Source organism: Crassostrea angulata, chromosome 10 (assembly GCF_025612915.1).
Source record: "Crassostrea angulata isolate pt1a10 chromosome 10, ASM2561291v2, whole genome shotgun sequence".
Lineage (NCBI taxonomy): Eukaryota > Metazoa > Mollusca > Bivalvia > Ostreida > Ostreidae > Magallana > Magallana angulata.
The window spans coordinates 39,373,165-39,399,436 of NC_069120.1; the positions used below are offsets into that span (position 1 = coordinate 39,373,165).

The following is a 26,272-nucleotide window of genomic DNA, read 5'->3' on the forward strand; positions in this document are numbered from 1 at the left end:
GCTGCATTTTACAAAAGAACTTACGACAAAGTCGTAAATATTTACAGTCTTGTCAGTAAAATGACCTTTAAAGAAAAATAATGACATCAAATAATTTGTTTACTAATATTTGAGTTTCCATAATTCCATTTTCCAGTCATAAGAATAAGTTTTTGATTAGTTTGTGATTTATTAACATTCATTAATTTGGTCGTAAGTCGTAAGTTCTTTTGTAAAACGCAGCCCAGCCCTTTAGCTAGCCTATAAACTTTTTCATCATATAGGCCTAGTGACAAGAAGTCCGAAATATCTGACGTTATCCAGGAATTTTTTTAACGATTTTGATATTTTACATCCCCGGAAAACTGGTAAGTAAATGTAAAATATTCAAAATCGTTTAGCCAGAAATATGTTAGTTATTATGGACTAAGTGACAATAAGATTTGCTGAAAATAATAGATTTCAAAGAAACTATGGAATGTTTATGGTGTTATAGTCTTTAATTTGCTCTACAGTATAGCATACATTGTACCTGTGAGTATTTGAAATTTGCCGCCAAAAAGACAAGTCTATTGTCTCGTCATCAGTGTGAGATTAGAAAAAATCTGACGTGTGTTTCAGTCAATGGCGGAATCAACACAAGAGAGGCCAAAGGGGATACGACTCGTCACTACTACGCTGTATACTTTGATGGCGAAACATCCAGAGATATGTATTGGGCTAATTGTGATTGTAACTTCCATAATTTCTCGCTACAGTTCAAGGTAAGGAAAGGATAACAGAGTTATCGCTACAAAACAAGTGTTGTGAACTTTCATTTTCAACTTGCACTTTCAAATTTTAACGTAAGGAGTTAAACATATTGCATATCGGCAAACATCATAGTGCGTTTATTTGCATATGTCATAAAAAAATAACAAAATTTAATGATTTATTTGTAACACCACGGTTAGCATGATAAAATTGGTTCAAAGTACTTATATATTTGGCTCGAATTTTCTCGAGTGTCACTTGCACTGTAGATGACGTGACATCGTTGTCAATATTATTATCATGGCTTATAAAAAATGTACACGTTTCACATTCGTTTCAATATATTTTTATTGAGTTTTCATTAAATCAATGCATGTCTGATCATTCTTTTTCATTCTGTCTTTCTTTTTTTTTTTTTTACATGTTTGACATTGCTGTCAAGTTATCTGTACTCTCCCGATTTTTTGCTTCCACCACTTTTTGCTTGACATTTCAATAATGGTAGATACCTTTGTGCTCAAATTACGCTCATCCACTAATATGAAAAATGTCCAGATTATTTGTTTTGAAACGCCCCCTCTACCACTTCAGGTTTCAATACACATCCAAAAATTGAAAGTCTACGGAGATTTTGCATCGCATCAGCCATAAATAAGCCCTGATGATAATGTTAAAAAATTGCGCGATGTATTCAGAGTGTATTTCGAATGGAGAAAAGATGTAAATATTTCCCATTACAAATCTCCGTAAGAAAATTGTTTTCATTCCTGTGAAATTTTATAAGTGAAAAGGGATAATTGTTCAATGAAGATATCTTGGATATATTCCCTTTCATCGATTTCAATTGTATTTCTTTCACAGGTATTTGTATTTTTATTAAAAATCATCAAAAATTGATAGAAGCAATAACTTGTGACAGACTATACATATTTTATTAAGTTTTCATTTAAATCAATACAAGTTTGATCATTAATTTTTTTGGTATACATTTTAAATTGTTATACTTTCATGTTAAATACTGAAATCTGATTGGTTAAGACGCAGTTAATAATATTTACTATTACCCTCAGCGTTAGCAACGCACTTGGCAACGGGTAACATTAAAAAATGTTACATGCGCGAAAATTATGCGCGTACGGTTCGCTGTAGAATTCACGTTATTCATATATAAAAGCAGTAAAATTTTTTTAAAAATTAAGACATTCAGTATAACAAAATAAATAGTGCCTGTTTGGGAGGGTAACAGTTGAAATTGACACCCCTCGAAAACCATTGTCAACCTCCGCTTCGCGTCGGTTGACAATGGTTTTCTCGGGGTGTCAATTTCAACTGTTACCCTCCCAAACAGGCACTATTTATATAACACCATTTAAACAGTATGTTATGAGGGTTTTTGAAACATATCTTTGAGACATAGAAACGCTATACATACTGTACAGGTATAAATTTGCTTTATTGCAGTATCCTTGATAATGATGTATTATCTCCGCCAAAGAACCCCCGGCCATTCTTCCCTGCTGGGTCACCAGTTCTGGACTACCCCTGGGGTGACCTGATGCCAGTGGCAGACCTGTTGATCAGGGAGGAACTTCTAGTGGTCATGTATTACGCCCCCTGGTGCCATGATTCTATACGAGCCAAAGCAGAATTTACAAAAGCTGCCAAAGTCTTAGAAAACAAAGTAAGGAATTAAAGGGAGATAGATTTTTGGTAAAAATAAAATCTGATTCATCATTAGCAATATTGCATATCTTGATGAGTGTGCATGGGAATATTGACAATTATTTATTTATAAACTGCTATATAATTTAAAGGTAAAAAATTGGAGTGTGCGACATTAAGTTAAAAGCTGTGTAAACACAAACACATTGATGCAAATTACATGATGCGAAATGTCTAATCAATAGTTAAAGGCTTTGATCGCTATTGCTGTTTATGGCTCAAATTACCCTGGTTACCATACCATTTTGAGTTTAAAATTCAACGTTACTTCTAAATCTAAGGCTAATTTGTAAAGTCGATTATCATTAAGCCCTAGCTATTAATAAAGTATCCATTTAGGAAAATATTTTCGAAATCAAATTTGTTAGATGAGTGTCACATTTTTTTCCAGGTTTCATTTGTGGCCATTAACTGCTGGTGGCCTCAAGGACCCTGCAAGAAAAATTACAAATTCCATAGATTCCCAGAAATCTACATCTATCACACCACCATTGATGGAATACGATTTTCAGGTTAGATTAATTTTGTGTCGGTAGTTCTGATTGGCTGATATGCATTATATGTATAGTGAAAATGACATTGACAAGATCAAAGGGGCCAAAAATTACGAATTGATGGTATTGTGACAAAATCAATTTGTGGTTTAAATTTTATGATCCTAATGTTTGCTTATTAAAGTTTAAGAGGATTTTTTACTCCAATAATTAAGTGATAGCTGATTATGCAGATGCTAATGTACTGTTATCAAGATGTGATTTTTAAGCAGGTGTATGTGCATGTATCTGCTAGGTAAAAACACAATTTATATTTTGGGTGAAAATTATCCATAGATACAATTAATAATTTATTTACCAAATAAAAAAACCACTTTCTTATTGAAACTTGTATATGTTGCAATAATTGGCAATATTAGTCAAGGACTATTAATTAAAATTCTCAACTTCCTGAACAACTGAGATGAATAATAATGCCAAGATATAAAAAGTTCTTTTTATCGATGCATGCTTTGAAAATTGATTAAATATACATGTAGTATATACTAAAGAGGGTAGGTAAATGAAACAACATCCACTAACATCTTGTCTGTATTGTCAACCTGTAATTTGATATCGGCCATTATCAGAGATGCCAGTTATGTTCATTAATTCTTGATGAATGTACCCAGTCTGTCGTGAAACTGAAAGGGGTTTAGAAACCGAAACTGGTCTTTCATCGAATGTGTATCTTGTTCGATAGTACACGAACTGATACATAAAGAATTACTGCAGGTTCTCCTTTCAAATTTGAATGTCAACAGCGTCTATAGATGCTTTTCATTATGTACCGGAATTTGGTTTCTGTTAAAAAATTCATAGCTTTGAATATTACTGGGTATACATGCAATTGTTTTCATTCTGGCATATCTAACGTGAATGTAGGGAGAGGGCTATATAAGTTTTAGAACTTGTGCCCAATCCCATTGTAATCATATTACAATAAAATAAGTTCAAACCAAACCAAACCTGTATGTTATTTATTTTCAATATTTAGAATATTTATATTGCTAAGGCTTGGATTTTTTTTCTTTCTTTTCAATGATTTTATGACAGCATGGAGGATTTTAACACTGTTAGTTTTACCTCTTGAAATTACTTGTTAAGTTTTGACTATAAATTTACCTAAAGATGAGCACTAGTTTTCCCAACCTTTTATATGTGAAAATCAATACTTACTGCATTATATTTTTCATCAAGGTTTATATTCATATTTTCTTTCGTAGTATTGATTACCTATGTGGGCTAACTGTATCAATTATGTGCAGCACTTTTTAAAGAATAAAGCATTAGCTGGTGTGAGATTTTTTATTAACCAGGTAAATTTTATCCTTTTTTGTAACTTCTGCATCACCTCTTTCACTGCAGGGCCTCTGTTAGCAGAATACATTGTTAGATTTGTGGAAGAGGTCATGTACCCTTTGACCTTTCTCTACTCGGAGGATATGATTTTGAACTTTGTTTCAAAACAAGATGTGAGTATTTCAAACATATTAATCTGTATTATGTTTATTGTTTAATTTTTCTATATATTGTGTCCATTCCTCCGCCCCAAAGGATAGCCATGACCTAGCTGCCCAATAGCCAACAAACAAAAGCCATGAAACTTAGACAAGCTCAATTTGATCTTAGTCTCTCTTTTACAGTATGAATACATAGTTACGTACAATGTTTAGTGAAAAAAGTGAGATCAAGATCAAAAGTAGGCTCATCTAATTTTTATGGACTTGGGGTCTGTCAAAGTCATGGTTACAGCATGATCAATATGGCATCTATCAAGAAGAGGAACTGGTGGGGGTGGGAGTGGAGTTGAGAGGTATTACATGTACATGTAGTTATTCTGGAACAGTCAAAAACTGATATTTTAATTTTTCAGAACTCTCTGATTGGATTCTTTGATTTCAATTCATCACCTCAGCCTCCAGGATTCATTCAGTTTTATTATGCCTCAATCAGGTTGCTGGAGAAAAGTAAGCTCATTTTGATGAATTGCATGACAAATTATTATGATGTGTATTAACTGGGTTTGGCCAGTTTCTCAAAATTCTTTGAGAATGCACTCAAGGGTTTTCACTTTTTTAACCTAGCTGGGTTAACTAAACATCCTGCTATATACATACTTTGACTTGATGGCTTTGAATAAAATACTATTTTGATATGAAAACTTTACAACTTGAGTCTGAAATAGAGACAGTGTTTGAACTAGCTGTTTAAAAGCTAGGTTTCAACTGAACACACATAATGTCATATGCATTTTTTTTGACACTGACATACTGACATAATCTAATCCAGTATATTATGTATTGAAGAGAGGGAAATCTACTCCAAATCTGTGTTATTTCCTTTAAAGTACATTTCTGACTTAATTCAGACCCTCTTCAGCCAATCAGATGTGGTGTTATAACACAGCAGTTCCTAGCGGAGGAGCTTGGTCTGTCGGACCCGAATGAAATCATCATGATACGAACCTTCAATGAATCTTTAGTAAGTAGTTGTTGTATCACTCAAAGAGGGATAACTCATGGCATTATCCAAAGATGCTAGTTAAAGACCAATCCATGTTTGAACCATGTATTTGACATTTTAGATCCACCTACATGCATTTACTGCTCAAGTTAACACAGACACAACACTATTTGATTTACATGCAGTTTTTAACCAGTATTTCTTACATGATGTATATTTTAAAGACAAAAAACCCCAATGAAACACAATTAAATTACACACCAACTTATAATTTGCAGTTGTTAATTCTGTACACAATGTATTTGTTACATACATGTAAAAGTTGCTATGGTTTTCCTTTTGTTATTCACTTGCAGTATTTATAGATATTTTGTTGACATTTTTTTGCAGCTGTATCCACCCTCTAGGAATTTCACAAGCTCCAACATATGGAGCTGGGCACTTCACCACAAAGAACAGGTAATTATAATGCTTAATTACTTATCATTCTTATGTACACCTTTGTGTCTGATTTTCAATCAAAATTACAATTTCTTTACTTTTGGCTTCGGATTGGTCAAATGCTTTTAACTAATGCAATAATTCGGATGTAAGAAGAGAGTAAAAAGACCATGAAATAAGGTTAAGGTCAGAGGTCAAAGTGGTAGAGGATTTCTTTGTAGAATCTTTAAAACTATGCAGTTTTCCTCCTTTGGCCATATTTGGCTCACGCTAATTTTAGAGTGCTATGGAAAAAGCATGCGCATTTATCTTGAAGAAAGTTTTTAGGTCGGATTTAAAGGTAATTCACCCAAAGAGTGCTCAGGAGGAAGGCATATGAAATGACCTTGCACAAAATTTCTAGGTCTGACATAGTAATAAATCAAGTTCATTATCTTTGTATATAAATTCCCATCTTCCCAAGTCGAGGGTTTCTGATCCGCTCTGCTCTACAACTCTTGACCAAAAAGACAACACATATGCGGGTTAACGATTACGCCATCTAGTGAGAGTACTCATTTTAAACCTTTGTGATCTCTTGTTCTGACCGATCAGAGAATGCTTTATAAACAGAAACAGTATATCAACATGGCTGCTCCCATGAACAAAATCTAATTTGTAGAAAATATGGATTCACTCGGACTAAAAACCGATATCAGTAAGTCAAATACTTACTAGTCTGTCTCAAATTTATTTGACAACGCTTCAACATTGATCAATTTACAATTAACATCATTAGTGAAACAACGTTTCTTATTGGATCATGCAAACTTGTATGACACCAACCAGCGTGTGAGGTTTCTAACCCCGTCAAACTCTGCCTATTCAGTCAAGGGTTTATGTAGAGCAGAGCAGATCAGAAACCCTTGACTTGGGAAGATGATAAATTCCTTGCATATTTTCTCTCTCCCTTGTTTACTATGGTTCAAACTTCAACCAAAGTGTTCCCATGAGTAAAGTATTTGCATGCATTGACCTCGAACTAAGTTTTAAGGTCAAAGGTCCTAATGATACTAACAACGCATGGGTTCATTTGAGGTTGGTGCCATCTTCAAGATATCTAGGCAATATTCTGCATGTCAAATTCCACATTTTTTTATGCAATGCAGACCATGCAATTTTAATTTAATATGGTGCCTTTATAATTACTTGCACTATATTTTATGAGTCACCGTAATTCATTGAAAATTTGAAACAGACTTTGGGTATTGAGTCACATCATCAAAGACACATTGTGTATTTGGGGGTACTTTAATATCTTATTTTAGAAAACATTGCCTCTGACAAGCTGTCCCAGAAGAGACTCATTGCCCAATGCATTAGTGAAATCATCTTCTTGTTGATTTTATGATTTTCTCCTTGAAGTGCAGCTGTAAGATTTATCAACAGATAAAAGTATTAATGCAGCCATATTCAAGATATGATTTGACATGGGTAATAACTTGATGAAGCCTGTACTGCTGTTTATTACTTTTGGTTAAATTGAAAATTATTAATTAATCTAAATCATACATGTACATATACACAATTGATAACTTTTAAATTTGATGTATTTTCAAATTTGAAAATCTTGCATTACCGTAAATGTACAATAAATCACTCAATATGGTTTTTTTCTTCTGAAGCAGTGGGCATGTTCACGAAGCTATCTTAAGACTAAGATATGTCTCAGACATCACTTAGGACACGTCTTAGTCCTAAGTCAATTTCTTGAAGCCATCCTATTTTAGGACATGTCTTAAAAAATATCTTAACTTTAAGACATCCTAACAGGTGTCTTAACTAGTAAAAATGGCCGTCGCCTATTACAACTACATAAGAAGAAGAAACCCAAACCTACATCGCGATCGCATATTTCGAGATATCGACAACCCGCTTGATTACCTAGATGACACAGATATCATCTGTAAGTACAGACTGCCCCGTCATAACATAATAGACCTTTGTGGACGCTTCAATCGTGACCTGAGACGACCTACATTGAGGTCACGCCCACTACCCGTATCGCTCCAAGTGATGGTAGCTTTGAGATTTTACGCCACCGGCAGCTTCCAAGCCATTCTAGGTGATGTGCACAGAATATCCAGACCTAGCGTGTCTAGAATAATTAATGATTTTACTGATTGTTTAGTGAGACTTTCTCCTGAGTATGTTAAAATGCCTACCCAAAACGACTCAGTTCAGATCATGCGGGGGTTCAGTGATATTGCAGGCTTCCCAAATGTCATAGGTGCAATCGATGGTACCCATATTAGAATAAAATCACCATCTCTTGATGAACACTTGTATGTAAATAGAAAAAACTACCATTCCATTAATGTGCAGGCTGTGTGTGATTCAAAGCTTAGATTCATGAACATTGTAGCAAAATGGCCAGGCAGCACACACGACTCTTTCATTCTAGAAAACAGTGCGTTGAAAGATATGTTTGAGAGGGGTGCAATTCCTGAGGGGTGGCTCCTTGGGGACAGCGGCTACCCCCTGCGGCCTTGGCTGCTCACTCCGGTGCTGCACCCAACAACCAGACCGGAGGAGAGATACAACACGTCTCACATCAGGACAAGGAATACCGTGGAACGCAGCTTCGGGGTCCTAAAATCAAGATTTAGGTGCCTCGACACAAGTGGAGGATCTCTCCTTTATTCACCCACGAAGGCATGCAGAGTTACGGTGGCTGTTGCAGTTCTGCACAACATGTGTATTAACAATGGAGTCCCCATTCCGGCGGACTGTGTCGATGCCCGTGACAGAGGACGAATTGGGCGCCCCCAGTACATTGGTCCCATCAACGACGGAGTGACAGTGAGAAACAGACTCATCAACGGACGATTTGCTTAAATTTGTACATGTATCTATTTTATCATATTGATATATGTTTTTAATACGCCTTTATTCATAAATACATGTAGAATAAAATTTGTGAGCAATTTGTATTTATTTTATCTAACTTTATATGAAGCAAAAAAAAAAAAAAAACAAAAAAAAAAAAGAAAGAAAGAAAAGAAAGAACGAACGAACGAACACAGAGAATCAATCTGATGCAAGTATTTATTCAACGTTGGTAAAGTTACCCCCATGCTGGAGAGGTACACTTGATGTTTTTGTTGTTTGATTAAAAGTTTAGCTCTTTCAATTTCTAGCAGTTCCTTCTGAAAGTTCAGTTTCTCCCTTTCAATCTGCACCAATTCTTCTTGGAAACGCAAAATATTTGCTCCATAAGTGTCCTCTGGCTGTTTAACACGAGTGGAGAGTTTACTGCTACGTGATTCCTGCTCTGAAAGTAATAATATTAAAATTATCATATTTACATTTTACATAATGATTCTTCATTGATTTTATTATATAAGAATTTTTAAAATCAAAATCAATAGTTATATAAACAACGCCGACTTCTTGTTATCTATATTTGTTTAATATTACATCTTATTGATATAATAGCCATTTGTTTACACTTACCGTGATCAAGTCTAGGACTCAATGCAGCCTCAACTACAGGTACATCAGCTGATTCTCTCATATTGGATGGACCGGGGGTTGCGGTACCGAGTTCTGTCTCCCATCCAACATCAATACCCCCAGGAATTCCGTCAATGGGCGTGTCCCCAATTATACCTATCACCGACTCCTCAAGAGGCGTCAGATCAGCCGGCGGCGGTCCTCCTCCAGTCTTTTTTAGCTCTCTTCTTTGTTTTGCTACTTTTTTCTTTGTTTCTGACATGTATGTTGTCCATTTCTTTCGTATATCATCCGCATGTCCGGAGGAGTTGCAGGAATTGACTTTTTCGCAAATTGCCTCCCATACTCGCTTTTTTGTGTTGTTTGTCGTTACCGTCGAAAGTTTCGAAAACAAGACTCCTTTGCATTTCTCCACTTCTTTGAGAAGGATTTGAATTTCTGCCTCAGAAAAGTTAGGATTTCTTTTTCTTGATGACATGGCTATGGTTCACTCGCTTAACATGTATAATGTAATGAATAGGCACTGGACAGAACTGGACGCACGGATGATTTAAGACTGGCGCGAATTAAAACCAATTACCAATATCATTGGCTGATCATATAAAAACATAAACAAGGTACACGTGCTTTTACAAGTGTATGTTGACTGCTGTGTGAACCATTCATTTACATACATTAGCTTTTCCTAAAAGTATTTATTTACATGTTATAATTCCATAATATTGAAGACAATCACTTATATTTATTGGATTAAAGGCAGATAAAATATCCAAAAGAACAATAATGTAGTGAATGTATCACAAGAAATCTCTCTCTCTCTCTCTCTCTCTCTCTCTCTCTCTCTCTCTCTCTCTAACAAGACAGGATGGGAAAGGGATGGGGAAGAATATGAAGTTTGGGAGTTTTCGTTAAGTTGAAAAAGACACACAGGATTCATATATATACATATATACATGTGTACATGTATTATCCTTTTAACACCCTCTCCCCCGCTTCGTTACAACGCTTATACCGTAAATCAATAACGACCAAATGCTCAACACACTGCACAGTTTATATAATACTTATGTGAAAATATAAATACTTTATTAAGACGAATTTATTTACCCTATTTATGATATATGTACCCAAATTATGATTTCTGATTGAAAAAATACATTCCGAAGTATAGAACAGTATTTTGTATCATCGTTTTAAACTGTTTTTCTTGTAAGGATACATACAAACTGAAATTAAGATGTCTTAAATTAGGACACGTCTGAGATAGCTTCGAGAAACATCCTAAGATATGTCTCAGATTGGTCATAAGATTCGTCTTAAGATATGTCTTAGGACATGTCTTAAGACGAATCTTAAGATACTTTCGTGAACATGCCCACTGTGGTAATCTATAAATGTAATTTCATGCTCTATCTTTTACTCTATCTTTGGATGTCAATGTGAAATAAAGCCAAATTTTTTAGGTTTGATTTCTAAGCATTAATCTATATTGTACATTTGTGTATCTTCAATTATTTTTGAAAAATTGTAGATGACCTATAATCAGCACAAAAAAAACCCAACAGAATTGTAAATTTTTCAAAAATAAATTGAAATATGTTACATGTACAGGTATTGGTTCAAAATCCTAAACACTGAAGAAAAATTCATTTATAAATTAAAATAATTCACACATCAACTAAATTGCTTGAAGAAAAAACCTTTAGCAAATGGAAAATTGGCTGAGGTCATAGGCATCAATGGAAATAGATTATTTTTTCACATGGATGAATACCAACTACAAGCAGATGAATGGCCATTTGACAGTCATATGGGCCATGAAATAACATCCTTCTATGATGTTTCTCCTTGTACAGTGGAGCGAGAATAAACATTACCCTTTTTTGCATCACTGTTTTCCAAATTTAGTTCATCTTGAGAACATGCACTGTTATGTTTGAAAATGATGCTTCCTCGGATAATACCAATGGCTCAACAAAACAACTAGGATAATTGATTTACTGGGGGGCCCCTGGGCGGCCATTACCCCCCAAGACTGCTTTAATTCTACTGTTCTGTATCTAGGGGCCTATTTTTATCTTTTCTTGGACTGGATTCTTTGTAACAGAGTCTATAAACTTTCTCCTATTTCTCTCTGGTGGCCATTGTTACATAGAAGGGATAGGTGGAATCTCATAATTTATGGCATTCGAAATACAACAAACTCTGTGGATGCAAATGTTTAATGTTCAACCTTTTTTTCTATACACATAAACTATGTACACTGAATCAAGAAATAATCACTTTGATGAGGCTATTTTTTCCAAAGTTTTCCTGCCACTTGAGAAGATTTATTTGAAATTTAATGCAGCCGCCTCTTGTATAACATTTTGGCTCCCCGAAAGAAAATTCATTCTTGGTGGCAATTAAAGGATACATTTAGTGTTTTTCAATACGCATTATTTCTTCAGGCATTATGTAGAGGGACGTGGAGAACAACATTAGGGATTTCTTAGAGGGCTCGTCTTTCAGCAATAATGACATAGTGTTATTGCAGACATATTGCTTATTACACCCATTAGCCATATTTTATGAAAGATTCAATGGCTATAAAATTACAGTATTTTCCCAACATTGACTCAAGTTTCCAAGTCTCTAAGAGCTCTTAGCATAAAATTGCAAACATCAAAATCTTCTCTTAAATGTATTTTGTTCAAATTTGAAGTCTTCTTGAATTTAATTAAAAAAAAATTCAAATGTTATATGTACCTATATGATTATGAGAGTGCATTTGAAATGTGGTAGAGAAATAACAACATATTTGATAAAAAAAAAAAAAAAAAGGAGATTTAAAAACAGTTCAGACAAATTCAGCAAGAATGCAAAATCTGCATTTTGTGAAATACTGTCCATTGAAATAATTAATAAAATGAACCCCTGCCATTTAGAGTTTTCCATTAAATGAAGAAAATATACTGAAACATGACTTTGAGGAAGCCTGATTCAAAATTTAAGTAAAATGTTTAGATATCTGAAATAAGTCTAGCATATTTTATTTCAAATTTGTAGACAAACAGAAATACTTGGGTTTTAATTCCCCTCTTCTCTATTTGCAGCCCATAGTTCAGTGGCTGAATTTGCCTGGACACAAAAGTTTGGAGCTGTCTGCTGCCATTGAAAGAGGACCCACCTTACTGGTGCTGGCACCTGTCAATCATGTCTACAAGACCAACTACTATCTCAACATGGTAGGAATTCATGATAAAAGTTCTCTAAATGATTATTAGTTATTACAGTGTTAAAAAACGTATCAATGATAATGCATTAGTTGCTGGAAAAGCAATTCAAAGCAAAAATTCATGCCTTGCATTATCTGCATATGTCACGGTATACCCAGTTGGTTCCTTCCACCCATTATGCATGTTGAATTCTTTTTACAAAAATGCTGTATAAGATTTTTTTGTTATATGCCAAGACATGTAATCATATTTTATGAGATTGGTAGAAATCTCTATGCAAAATCATCTTTCTACTGTAGTTGCATTACAAGTACTTTGAACACAAATGAAGTCAAATTGAAAGACACTTGATATATTATTAACAGGTGAGAGAAGTGGGCCTGCTGTACCACTACTGTCATGAGGTCCCCTATCTGGAGTTTTTCCTTAGACAGAGTGTGAGGGACAGGGCAGACTTCCTTCATAGCTACTCAGAGCAACAGGACCTTTGTAAAAATTTCTATGAGGTCCCGGATGACCTTTTCTCATATCCCGATAGAAACTGTTGTGTGTCAGTTGTAGGTGCAGACAAAGGTCTACAAAATTCAAAGAAAATCTGTGATTTCTGTAGATACATGGAGAAGAAGTTAACGCCTGCTTCACTTGAGCCATGCAATCTGGGTTTGTCGTCCATGTTTGCTGAGGATGCAGTGTTTGCAGTTGGCAGCAATATACAGACACCATTTTGTTTAGATACTTTTGAAAATTATAATACCAATGAATACAGGACGTTGTGTTGTAGAGAATGTAAGATAGACTTATCTTATAAATCCTGTGCTTCCATTTCATCAAGAAGAAGCAATGATAAATTTGTTCGCCAAAGTGAGTCCTCACTCAAAAGAAATAAATGCAAGAAATTGACTCTTCAGAAAACTCAAAATTTACTGAAGCCAAACCAGTTCATCGGGGACTTCGATCATCTGTCCATTCCTGTGAACTTCACTGGTTCTGCTTGCAGGACAAACAGAACCTTGACTTTATTTTTTGTAGACAGCTCTTTAAGCTCTGCTCTACACAAGAAACTAGGTATTCCTGGCCCTGTGGCATTTGAAAAGCCCTCTGTGATAATTATTGATAAAAAGGTAGTTCTGACTGATCAATGTTTTTGACATATTAGATTTTCAAATTTTTTATTTTTTTTTTAAAAGAAATTAATAAGGAGAGTGTATGGTTTTCATATATTTATGAATTCCTGTCTTTCTTCCAGAATGAAGCTAATTTTATTCTCAGGGAGTCTTTCTCTAGAAAAGCCTTAGGTAATGATTCTTAGTATCTGATAAATTTTTATAGAAAATAAATGCTAAGTGATGATATTTGAAATAATGTTTTTATGATAATTGTGGTTTTTCTTTGTCTTTTTTTCTGATGATAATTTTTTGATTGACAAAATATTTGTGCCACATAATGCGAGACTTTTGAACTTTAATTTCAATATCTATCACTATTTTAGCAAGGTTCATTCAGAATTATACAGAAAGTGCATTAGAACGCCATCTACGCTCCGAGAGTCCCAGACCATCCTGTGATGCAGCGTCGTGTAGCGCTGATGTCTGCGTACAGGAAGTCACTTCAAAGACATTCCATTCTGTTGTCATGCAGCCAGGAAAGGTAACTATGGAGAAAGATGCAGGGCTCAAAACTATTTGTGAAATATAAAATGAATATTGTTAATACGTAAATATCATGAAGTAATTATTCATAATGTTTCTACATTGTAATGGATGAAAATACTATTTTTGTGAGCTAGTTTATGATACCTTCTGGGTATCATCTTATTGCTATAAGCTTTGTTTAAAGTAATGGTACTGTCTGGAATTCTTTCCAGTTATAATCCTAGTTTTCACAAAAGTTAGATTTTTTTAAAGGGTATTCTTTTTTTCTATCTTTGCAGGATGTAGTTTTGTTAATAACTGCCAAATGGTGTGGTTTTTGTTCTAGTTTCTCTCACACCTACCTCCAGTTAGCAAAATATTTCTCTTCTGCCAGGGATCTAGTCTTTGCAAGGTAAATCACCTTTTATCCTCTTTCTAGCAGCAGAGCTATGGCTATCTGTAGATGCATAAAATTTACAATATATTTCATTTGTAAGTGCAAAATCACACACTAGTTTTGGACTTCATTTCCTAATGCTGTCTCTAAATATATTTGATTACCAATTTATTTTTTAAACATTTTAGACCTGCTGACATCTCTTTATTTGCCTCATAAATTCTTTTAAAACAACTCACCAATCTTGGAAATAGAACTTTATTAAATTCTTGACAATTGATTGCTTAATAAGACCATTCCCAGAAAAGCCAGTTCTGCTGCCTTCATCTAGTTTGAATTTTGCACTGCTGTGGTCATTTTTCAGAGACGTTTCACAGGAATTCATTCAGAAATAGTAATAGCATCAAATATTATTTTCCTAAACTTCTTTGTCAATTTGTGGTTTCAGAATTGATGCAGACAGAAATGATCTGAGGTGGGAGTATACATTGGATTCCTATCCCACAATCCTCTTCTTTCCGGCTCACAGGTAAGACGTTTATGGCAGAAATAGCTTGGAGAGTAATGTTTGGTCTAGCAAAACTAGCTGTAAGTCAAACCTAATTATCTCAAACTCAGTGGGGCCTTGATGGAACTGAGATTTTGAAGTTAAAATATAAAGAGAAGTAATGGTGCCACTTCCAACTCACTTCAACATATCTCTGATATTTATTTATCTGCTGTATTGATGCATCACAATTGCTTTGCAAAATCATTTCTGAAGAGATACCAATGGGCATATTTCTGTAATTTTCCTGAAATATTTTGAGTTATAGATTGTTTACATTAGAATCTTAAAGGGAATTTTGTGCTAAAAATTAACATAATTTTAAAATGTAATGTTTCAAAATCCATAGATTTACACTGTACATCGAATTAATAAAACAAAGGTTATCCCACAATTATTGTGTCTACTAGAGAAACATTGGCATTATCTTTCTGATTATTTCTGAAACTTGATGAAGAGGAGATTTAGCATCACTAAAGTGTACTTGGGTGTGTTAATGTGTTAGCTAATGTACAAAAGCTTGTGGGCAAGATTAAAAGAAACTTTAAATACTTAAAATCATCAAACTTTGCATGCTCTGCTTTAATTGATATGGTAATAATAATCAAATCATTTTTTTTTCGAATTCTTCAAAATCTCTATTGTCAATTGATTTTTTTTTTCAAAATATATAAAATTATAGAGTAAATACAATTGGGATCATTTGATGTATAATTATTAAAGATATATTTGTAGGTATATTTTGTTTTTAAAAACTTTACTTAATTTGTATGTATGCATTACAGCACATATAAAAAACAATTTTGATCGGGGAGGGTGCTCCACTTGGCAGTGCTGTTTTACAAATACAGTGAAATACGCTTATAGCAAGCACGCTTATAATGAATATAAGCTTATAGTGGAGTGATATTCATTCCCAGGGTGTTTTAAACATGTTGTTAAGCTAACGGATATAACGAATTAAAATCGCCCGTCTCTGGCAGTTCCTTATAGCGTGTTTTATTGTACATGCATATATAGTGTATTTTTGAATTATCTTGATTTGATATGCTATTTATTTCACATATTGAAAGGTATACATTTTGCCCCAATAAGACATTTTATTTTACGCAGTACATAGAGGAGTATACTATGCATCTCTCTAAAAGATAACACATGTATACATGTACCGGTACCTCCCCAAGGTTATTGGAGGGGAGAGATGAAAATATAGAAGAAATAAGAATCTCACGGAGAAGTCATACTGCATTAACAGGAACATTTGTCACGGAATAATTCAAAAGATAATGGCCATTATCTTGATAAATACTGGGATAAGAGTTTCCCTACTTTCGCAGAAAAATGACTGATTACGCCAGAGCTCTGGGAGACATCTGGCGGAGAAAATGGGCATATCAACCAGGGGGAGGGAATAAACGTGCAATAAGAAATTATTGATTACATGTCAAAAAGAATAATTGTATGATTTATGAACTATGAAATGAGAGGCTATGTTTGGTTTGGGAAAGATGATATTGTCATGTTTCATGTTAAACACTGGAGCAATTGCATAATGACAACATTAATTCACCGGTTTTTATAGCTGCGGAGCTCACGACTCATGCATCATGGGATCTTCTTTTGTGGTGCATGTCACGTTTGACAGTGTGTAAATAATGGGATTTCTCTCGGTGCTCTCTCAAGTTTTTAGCTTTCCTTGTTTAAAGATTTAAGAAATAAAGACAAATTTTTATTCTTTAATTTTAACAAAGCAGAAAATTCATTTGGCTTGTTTTGCATACTAATATGTGCATGGTAAATTATTCTAGTACATGTAATATATTTCTCATTCAAATTTTATTTTCTTAAAATTTTTTAAATAAATTTTTGAAAATATGTTTAATTATACTTTTATATACTGGTTCCACGTTATTAAAAAAATATTTGTTCGAAACTCGCTATGTGATATCTTACATGCAGGCACACAATTATGAGTTGTATAAACAGGATTATGTAAATTAAGTAAAGTTTTTAAAAACAAAATATACTAACAAATATATCTTTAATAATTATACATCAAATGATCCCAATTGTATTTACTCTATAATTTTATATATTTTGAAAAAAAAAATCAATTGACAATAGAGATTTTGAAGAATTCGAAAAAAAAAAAAAAGGATTATGAAACGACAGAATCGGGTTACTTCTTTGACATTGCCCCTCATTGACCACTATAAAAACTGAACTGATTAATGGCATTGCCAATATATTGTCAGGGTAACCATACTGACAAACATCCTCAATAATAAGTTCAGACATTTCATTGTCTTCATTTCCATTTTTGAATCTCATGATCATCATTTCAGTTGGAAGGAATGTGAATTCTGTGAAAAAAATTGATTAGAAGTTCTTATCTGTTGCCATGAAGATTGACAAGATGCATTGCTCTGTCCCAAAATTGTTGATGGCGAATTTTGGTTTTTTTTTTTTTATATTGCCTATGTCCCACAGGACTTTTCACACTGTTAGAGATGATTGTACAAGAAACTTCTTCAGCCTTACCAGTAGAAATGAGAAATGAGATTTTTTTTCGTGGTTGAGGATGATTAACACGGGCAATAGCTTGAAAATGGATGTTTGAGATGAGAAAATAGAGAAGGTTTCAGTGTACCTCTTGAGTTGATTTCCATGTTTTCAAGGAGAGAGAAACAAAAATAAGTTCACTGAATTTAAAGTCATGTACACGAACCTTCATGGCTAAAGTGTACATTTGATCTGTACTAGGGATGCAAGTTTATTTTGGCTTTGTAGATTCTTCTCCAAGAATGTGTTATTTTTTAATTATATTTAATGCTTAGCATATCACTGTATATATATTTCAAGCTTGAACATATGCATGGATAGATCTATGCATGTATACATGTACTAACATTAAATATTATTATATTGTACTTATTTTAACACAATCTACTTGGAAAGATCTGTTTTATCTGCCATATATGGACTGACTGAGTCTGCTCCAAATTCATCATGCTGTGTCCATTAATCCACTGACTTTTCATTTCTGGGTTTTGTACAGTATTTTTGTGATGCCATCATCATTTTTGACAAGTCAATTACTGCTCTGAAGATGAACTAGAGTTTGCCCAGTGTTTAAGTCCAACACATCTATTTGTTTCGCACCGGCTTCATCACATTTCTCATAATTGGATTCACAGATGTATTAAAATTTGGTAGTTTGCAGGATAAATCCATTATCTCTATACATATTTCTCATCTACTTCTGAACAAATTGTGTTTAACTTATTCTGATGGTAATGGTTCTTAACAGTCTTTTAAGGATGCATAACAGTGTGGTTTATGGGAAAATTGAGCTTCTTTCTATTATTTTCCTAATAGCAAACTGCAGAGGTATTCGTCAGGGCTTTTTTGTCAATCAAATATTAGGAACTCACTGACTGAAAAATGGATTCGGTTTAAACTTGGCATGGTTTCAAGAATGAATAGCTTTAAGGAGGCTGGGTGGACAACAAATTTTTCACCAGGTCTGACCTAAAATTTTTGACACTACCTGATGAGAATGCTTCCACACAAGTTTCAGCTTTCCTGGCTGATTAGTTTCTGAGAAGAAGAATTGATATATTATTATGATCATAAACTATCATTTAGTGAAGAAAAATATCCCAAATAAATTGGAGCTAAAATTTGAATTATATATATCCACTATTTTCATACAAAGCTCTTTTTCTGAAGGAGATTAGTATAGTCTATAAATGGTAACGCCCACCCAGCCCTCTGAATAGTTCTACGAATCTGATACTGAATCTAGTACTTAAGAATATGCATGCTAACAATACTGTCAGACTTCATTTTGCACAAAATAAGAATTAAAAAACTATAAAAAGAATTTAAGCCATCTTATGGTTTTAAAAGTTCTTTGACATTTATCTCGTAACATCAATACAGAATTTTGTGAAGGCAGTGTCTGTCTGCGAGGAGCTGATCTTTAATTTACCATTGAAATTGAATTTCAAATCAATTCATTTCTCAGGAGAAGCTTACTTTAAAGTCCATCAAGCCTTAAATAAAATGCGTGACTTTTTTGGAGTAAATTTGGATCGACTGAAAGCCTTAGAGATGTATAGGAGTCTGATTGGTGCCCAGTGCTGGTTTTACCATTTCCAATCATCATTTATTCTACCTAGTCTTATTCTCCCAGCAGGATAACAGATTATAATGCTCTGCCATTTTTATCCAATATTGAAACAGAAATGCACCATTGCAACCCAAAGATGCTTTGACTGTCCTTTACATTTTTTTTTAATATTAAGTGCTTTGATAACCTCTTTTTTACCCTAGCTAAGATAATTACATTTAGTCAGAAATTTCCAGAGATATTCTAAATGAATTGGTGTTTGAAGTCATATATTGACATTTAAGGTAGCATTGAGATCTTTGTTTATAATTGTTGATCAGGAAGAAAAGTTTTTCTTTATTCTATTCTTACTTAATGCTCCCAATGAACTATATCTGATATCCTTGCTTTGATTTTCAATAATGCTCATTATGCTTTGAAATTATACATTTGCTCTCAAGTTCAATTTGATGTACAAATTTTTTCCTCCTGCAATATTTCCCCAATGATTTGTAATGTATTTAAATCACAGAAGTAATGTAGTACTATCCAGTGCTATCAGCTTGCTCCGACTAACATGGTCTGGGGAAAAATGATCCTGAATGCTCTAGTTCTGTTTTTTATCTTGGCAAAGTGCTTGTACCAATTTCATGATGCATTCCGATAAGTCATTAAGATACTAGTACATGTACTGGGTCTATTTTACCGGTAAGTGAAAAAATTAATGATATTTCCAAATAAAAGTCCATGGCTGCTGAAGGAAATCCTGCTTCAGCAAGAAAAACCAATTAAGTGTAGGGCAAATGGATATTGAAACACAACAGAAGCCAGTAAATACCATGACCTGTGGAGAAATTCTTGCTCCATTTCATCCCCATGGCACAATTAGATTGAACCTTGCACAAAAATTGGACCATATAATCCAATGTTGGCCATTCCTGTGTTTCTGTATTATAACTTTAAGGTAGCATAACAGGATGTGGATTTATGGGAGCACATCACATAATAGCAGCTTATGATTCAATATCTAAGGGGGAGCTGGGGGTCCACAGAGACAGGGACTTGATGACCATCTTGACCTAGGGGTGTTGTATCGGACTAGGAGTGACAAAGTGTAGGTGGTTTCAGCAACATTGGGGAGCCATAGCTGCAAGAAATGTCTTCTTTTTCTGCCCTTCAGCCCCACAATCCCCAATTTTTAATATGTTTGCACTAGCTCGCAGAGATTAGAGAAATGATTAGCCTAATGGCCCAAAACACAATCCTGATAAACAGAGATTTAGAATTTTTATATCCTGTACACTCCCACTGATTGGCCTGTAAAAAGGTTTTTTGTTCCCTGAAAGGGGAATTCACAGCTGTACTAAGAGACTCGTGTACTCTGCCAAAGATACCAACATACTATACAATGAAGTAGTGAATGGAGTTGATAACTTAAGAACCCATATTCAGACACTTGAATATCTTATGCAGTGTCAGATATGAAAAAAATTTCATATCAGAAATTTTAGTTTGATGTTTTTCCAAGTAAGAGCATACATGTAGGTCTATCTGCAGTGAGGTCAAAAGCAGCAATTGGGTGTTTTTCAGGAACTGTAACAATTTAATGTTTTGTTTGATAGGAAAGAAGACAGTGTGGTGTTTCCATCCAATTTCCCAAAGTCATTGCCCAATCTGATAAAGTTTATTCTGGCCCATGCCAAACGGGACCTCAAAACAGACACAGTGGTGGACATATGCAGCAAGACGTGCGTCAACCACAACAGGCGGCGAGTTGTTCACGTCATGACGCATCTTAGAGCCAAGCGACGCAACATCAAGCGCAGGATCAGCCTTCTGCTTAACAGGAGGGCGCACGGGAAGCCTGTGTTAAAGGAGGCCCTGAGGTCCTTATGGAGGACCTACAGAACTGTTCAGAGAAAGATCTGGAATGCTAGTCTTTTACAGAAACTGTTGTTTTCTCACACTCGCGAGAGATTGAGTCAGTCAGTCCTGAAGAAACACTTGGTAGATATTCATAAGGAAGGGGATTCTAAAGTATACAATTTAAAACACGATGAATTATAGTGGCAAATTATCGTTTAATTTTTTTCAATTAAGAAGGTATTTAAAATAAATGTGATGATGCCACACGAGGAGCTTAGCTGTTGATTGACGCTGTCACAGTTTTCCATTCCTTCAGAATTATTTGGGGTCATTTATGTTAGTACATGTACCGTAGTTCTATACCAGATAATTTTTCATGAATAAATATCTCATTTATTTTACTGTCGTCACACATTGTTCAGACTGACGTTCCATTTTAGCAGCTACAGCTGTTGTGCTTGTTAAAGGTCACAGCCAAATTTTTTATCCATTGTAATGATAAAGTCATTTTCACAAAACTTGTATTCTCTAATTGTCAATCAAACCATGATTATTTGTTTTCTGGTAATGGTTTCATTAATTTTTTTTATTTACTCAACTCATTTTTGATGCGTTTGAAATATCAAATGTCAGAACTTCATTAAAAAATCAGATCTTCATTTACATTTATATACTTTATCAATTTATAACTGACATTGTGAAATGATATTGACATAATTTAGTACAGTATAAAAGAATCCATTAATCATATAGCAGCCAGTCTTCTAAAACTAGTGTGGGTTGATCTATTGAAGAATTAAAGACACCATTTATTCTATTGAAAATCCATTAGAATTGGCTTTGTTCATGACACATTTTTTGATAAATGACTCATTTTTCTTTTATAACAGTTTTATACACTTCATATTTCAAATGATTTTCACAAATTGAATTATTATCAAAAGTTGTCATTCAATGTGTATTAATGTGTTAAAATTCCAACTACCAGTATGTATTACCACTCATTTAGCAGTCAGTGTATGTCTTCTGTATAAATTGCCAAAAACTGTTATTTTAGCCAAAAATATGATTGTAAAATTTGTGTCTGATTATTGGATAAATTCATTTTGTTTGATGTATAGCAGTATGTTTATGATGACATATTGTCTCGCCAGAATTGTATCAGTTCAGCAGACCGATCGCAATCAACAGTTTTTCGGAGGCAAAGTCTGCAGGGTCCATGCCTTATGTTTAATTTTATCAACCGCCCTGAAATTGACACCAAATTATTGCGTTTATGATTTAGAACATAGTACATATTTGTAAGTTAATGTATTTAATTGGGGCCTGTGTGGATTGAAGCAGTGAAAGTGTGTATAGAAACATCATATACTGTCAGACATAGAATTTTTTTCAAAATGATTGCAATATTTTTTGTATGGTAAATTAATACATCTGAGTGTCAAAGACATTTTTGGCATGTTTTTTTTTTCATATTATTTGTCTCATAGTCTGCATGCTTCTAGTTTAATTCATAAGAAAGGATAAAAGAAAGTGTTTGAGGTTGTTCAGTCTTTTGACTGATATATGCAACTACCAGTATAAGTGCTCTATCAGTAAAAAAGAATGGTATGCATCACATTTCTGAAACTACCAAGGAACATGCAGTCTGATAATTAACTTACTTTTAAAGCAAGAAATATATGATATATGTTTATCTTGAATCATTTAATAAGGTATTTATACATTAGCTAAATATTTTGCAAGTCAGGCATAAGTGCTCTACCAGTAAAAGAGAATGGTATGTATCACATTTCTGAAACTACAAAGGAACATGCATGTCTATCTTGAATCATTTAGTTAGTTATCTGTTCATTTGCTAGATATTTTGCAATTCAGGCATTATTTTTGTTTTTGTGGAGAGCAACTATATTTATATCTTCATATGTCTACTTTTCATATGTGCGATATATGTATTGATTGAACTATTGAAATACTTGATTTCCACTCATTCAGTTCAATTTACAATAACTGTATTCTTCTTTGAAGGATATTTAATCATTATGTAATACATGTATATACATGTCCTTGTATTTGTTAGCTTGGTTTTTTTTTCTTCTTCATTTTATTATTTATGCATAAACTTTGATTTATTTAATTTTGATGTCTCCCAATCACCTCTAATAGTGCAATATTTTAACCAATTCATATGAGAGTGTTTTCTATGCTGTCAGCGCTCTGGTCTGTATATAAAGTCAGCATACATATATAGCATTGTACAGTACCAAAAAAATAATATAAAGGCTACCATACAAAAGTAGACTTTAAGAATATAAAGTCAGCATACATTTATAGCATTGTACAGTACCAAAAAATAATATAAAGGCTACCATACAAAAGTAGACTTTTAGATGGCAGAAAAAAATGTCTTGACTGCAACAAGGTGGTGCTCTAACAGCACACTGATTCATTCAATACAACTTTATATATTTACAACCTTTAAACAAAACAGTGGCACCTAAAAGACAGGTCTGCATTTTACAAAAGAACTTACGACAGAGTCATAAATATTTTCAGTCTCATAGAATGATATTTAAAGAACAAAACTTAGACAGAAGCATATTTATACAACTACTTTGATGTCCATGATAATATTTAACAGCCATAAGAATAATACTTTGATTAGCTTGTGATTAATAAGCATTCATTAATTTGGTTGTAAGTCATAAGTTCTATTGTAAAACGCAGCCCTGGACTTTTACATTGCTAATTAACATAAGTTGTCCAATTTCAATTACTGAGTTGTAAACAAGATTGTCTAGTGAAATTGACTATTTTTTTTCATGGAGTATAGCTGTAGATTATTTTGGGCATAGTTTTATAAGATTTTACAGCAAAGTCTTGTCAATCTGGATACAGTAAAACTCGTTTAGTACGAACACGGATATTGCGAATTTACGGATATAGCGAAGTCATCTTGGATCCCCAGCTATGTAAATTTAATGAATTTCTTATACGGTTATAGCGAATTACGGATATAACGAAGTAATTTCTTAGGTCCCAGTGACTTCGTTATAACCGAGTTTTGCTGTACTTGTTTCCAACCACAATGTACTGATGAAGCATCCAGATACAAGTAAATGATTCACATAGCTGGAATGTATTTTACAGAATTTTGAAAAATGTTCCCATTAATACATGTAATAATTTATCACATATGGACTTTAAAAGTTTGGGCAACATATGCCACACTATGCTTGTATGTTGCCTTAATACATTAAAATTAATGGAATATATTTTACAGAATTTTGAAAATTGTTTCCATTTAATTTAAGTAATTTATCACATATGGACTTTAAAAGTTTGGGTAACATGTGTCACACTCTGCTTTTATGTTGCCTTAATACATTAAAAGTTAATTAATATATCTTGTTATTGTTGCACATATGTTACTGTTTCAATCTGTGGTTATTTATATATATTTTAGAGGGTTGCATATTATGATGATACTTTGCTTTAGTTTTTATATATTTTACACACATTTGTCAAATTAATAGTTAAGACAATATTTGTTAGCAATTGGATATGATGTGAATTTCCACTTTTGTGTATTGTTGAATAACATATTCTGAAATTAGGAGTAAATTTAACAGGAAATATACAAAATAATGCAAAATCTTAAACTATTGAATATATCACTAATATTTGGATCTCTTGAGAAAAGCAATGCCATATGTATTGGTTTAACTCATTCATGTCAAACGATTTCTCATTATGAAATATCTAATTTGTTCATGAAACATAGAGCTAAACTCTTGGTAAATGCTTTGATCCCTTTGAATTTCTGAAACATTGCCATGCATTTTCTATATTAAACCTGTGATTTGCCTTTTATCTAAATCAAATAAAAGCTTTAACTGAAGTTTACATAATGAAATTATTATAAGATTGTTTGTTTGTCGCTGGATTATAAATCAATTTAATGTAAAAAAATAAAATAAAAATACAACAAAGACAGATGACAAATAGCATGCAAGAAGTGATTAATTTTAATTACACTCAATCAAATGACTGAAATTCTTCACAAGTCGGTAATAAAATAAAACAGGCTTAAATAACAGATTAGCAGTATTAGGTCTGTTAAATCTGGGGACTGGTCAACTTTGATAACTTAATTTTTTCAGCTATAAAGCGCATCTCTTTTGTTGTGTAACTCAATAATAAAGACATTAAATCACACTAAATGGTTTTTGTGTTGTATGTTGCATTTTTACTGCCATTAAATTAATTACACCTCTTACTTCCCCAGCAAGGATTTATGAGAGAATTTGTGCATTTTGTCGATCACATCACACGGTTTGCACGATCGATTCGCCGGATTACGAATTATGACCGTCGCTTTACTGTCCTTACAAAGAATATTATGTCATCAGAATAATAACTTTAAATCGCCGATTTTTATACCTCAGACTAGAAAAGACAAATACATCTACCATTGATGCCAACATTTATTTGAATTGCTGTTTCTTAGCTAAATACTTGACGAAGATTCGTATACCGTTTGCTCTCTTGCATCTATTACTATTTAATTCGTTAGGTTGACTGAAAAGATCGCCAAAATCTTTTTAAAACTAAACAATTCTTAAGTCAATTTTGTTTTATTAAAACAGGGTTAACGTTGTAGCTTTCAAAATAAAAAAAAATGATAGATTTAAATTGCGTTGCATCTGTCGTTTCTTTACTAAAATATTCGATTGTGATACTCTTCCTTCGTGTTTTCCATTCGCCCACATCGCGAACTCTATAGCGTGATAATTGATAACGGCGGATATTTGAAGATCGTGAACATCTTGTGGAACAACCAAGACAAGTCACGGAATCGTTTTGTATTGACAATCAGATATATTCAACAGGTCGTTTGTCGCAGTATGATCGATTGATTGGATGATGTATTGATAGATAGGCCAGTTTACTGATTGATTCATCGCTTAATTTGAACTACTCTACGTCCCGTTGAGATTATTTATCTTGTTAATACCTTAAGACAGCATGTGTCTTAAAATATTGGTATGTTTAACACTTATGGGTAGAGAATCTAACAAAGCAGGACCACAATTAAAGAAAATCATTT

The 26,272-nt window shown here is 33.5% G+C and overlaps 2 protein-coding genes across 2 annotated transcripts; both read left to right on the top strand.

Moving 5' to 3' along the window:
- Positions 1-580: 580 nt before the first annotated feature.
- On the top strand, positions 581-25,389 carry LOC128165220 (thioredoxin domain-containing protein 11-like). Its single transcript, XM_052829509.1, has 14 exons — positions 581-743; positions 2,194-2,413; positions 2,846-2,966; positions 4,356-4,462; positions 4,864-4,957; positions 5,359-5,471; positions 5,844-5,912; positions 12,485-12,616; positions 12,973-13,728; positions 13,854-13,902; positions 14,097-14,254; positions 14,538-14,650; positions 15,084-15,164; positions 20,919-25,389. The coding sequence occupies exons 1-14, from the start codon at positions 604-606 to the stop codon at positions 21,361-21,363; spliced, it is 2,598 nt and encodes an 865-aa protein (XP_052685469.1). The 5' UTR covers positions 581-603; the 3' UTR covers positions 21,364-25,389.
- LOC128165221 (putative nuclease HARBI1) lies at positions 7,586-8,882 on the top strand. Its single transcript, XM_052829510.1, has one exon. The coding sequence runs from the start codon at positions 7,725-7,727 to the stop codon at positions 8,769-8,771; it is 1,047 nt and encodes a 348-aa protein (XP_052685470.1). The 5' UTR covers positions 7,586-7,724; the 3' UTR covers positions 8,772-8,882.
- Positions 25,390-26,272: the final 883 nt, after the last annotated feature.

Bases quoted from the DNA above. Each gene is read 5' to 3' on its own strand.
- LOC128165220 (XM_052829509.1), top strand. From the start codon at position 604: ATGGCGGAATCAACACAAGAGAGGCCAAAGGGGATACGACTCGTCACT. The intron at 5,472-5,843 runs GTAAGTAGTTGT...ATTTTTTTGCAG, and splicing joins GAACCTTCAATGAATCTTTA to CTGTATCCACCCTCTAGGAA. The intron at 13,903-14,096 runs GTAATGATTCTT...TCACTATTTTAG, and splicing joins TTTCTCTAGAAAAGCCTTAG to CAAGGTTCATTCAGAATTAT.
- LOC128165221 (XM_052829510.1), top strand. From the start codon at position 7,725: ATGGCCGTCGCCTATTACAACTACATAAGAAGAAGAAACCCAAACCTA.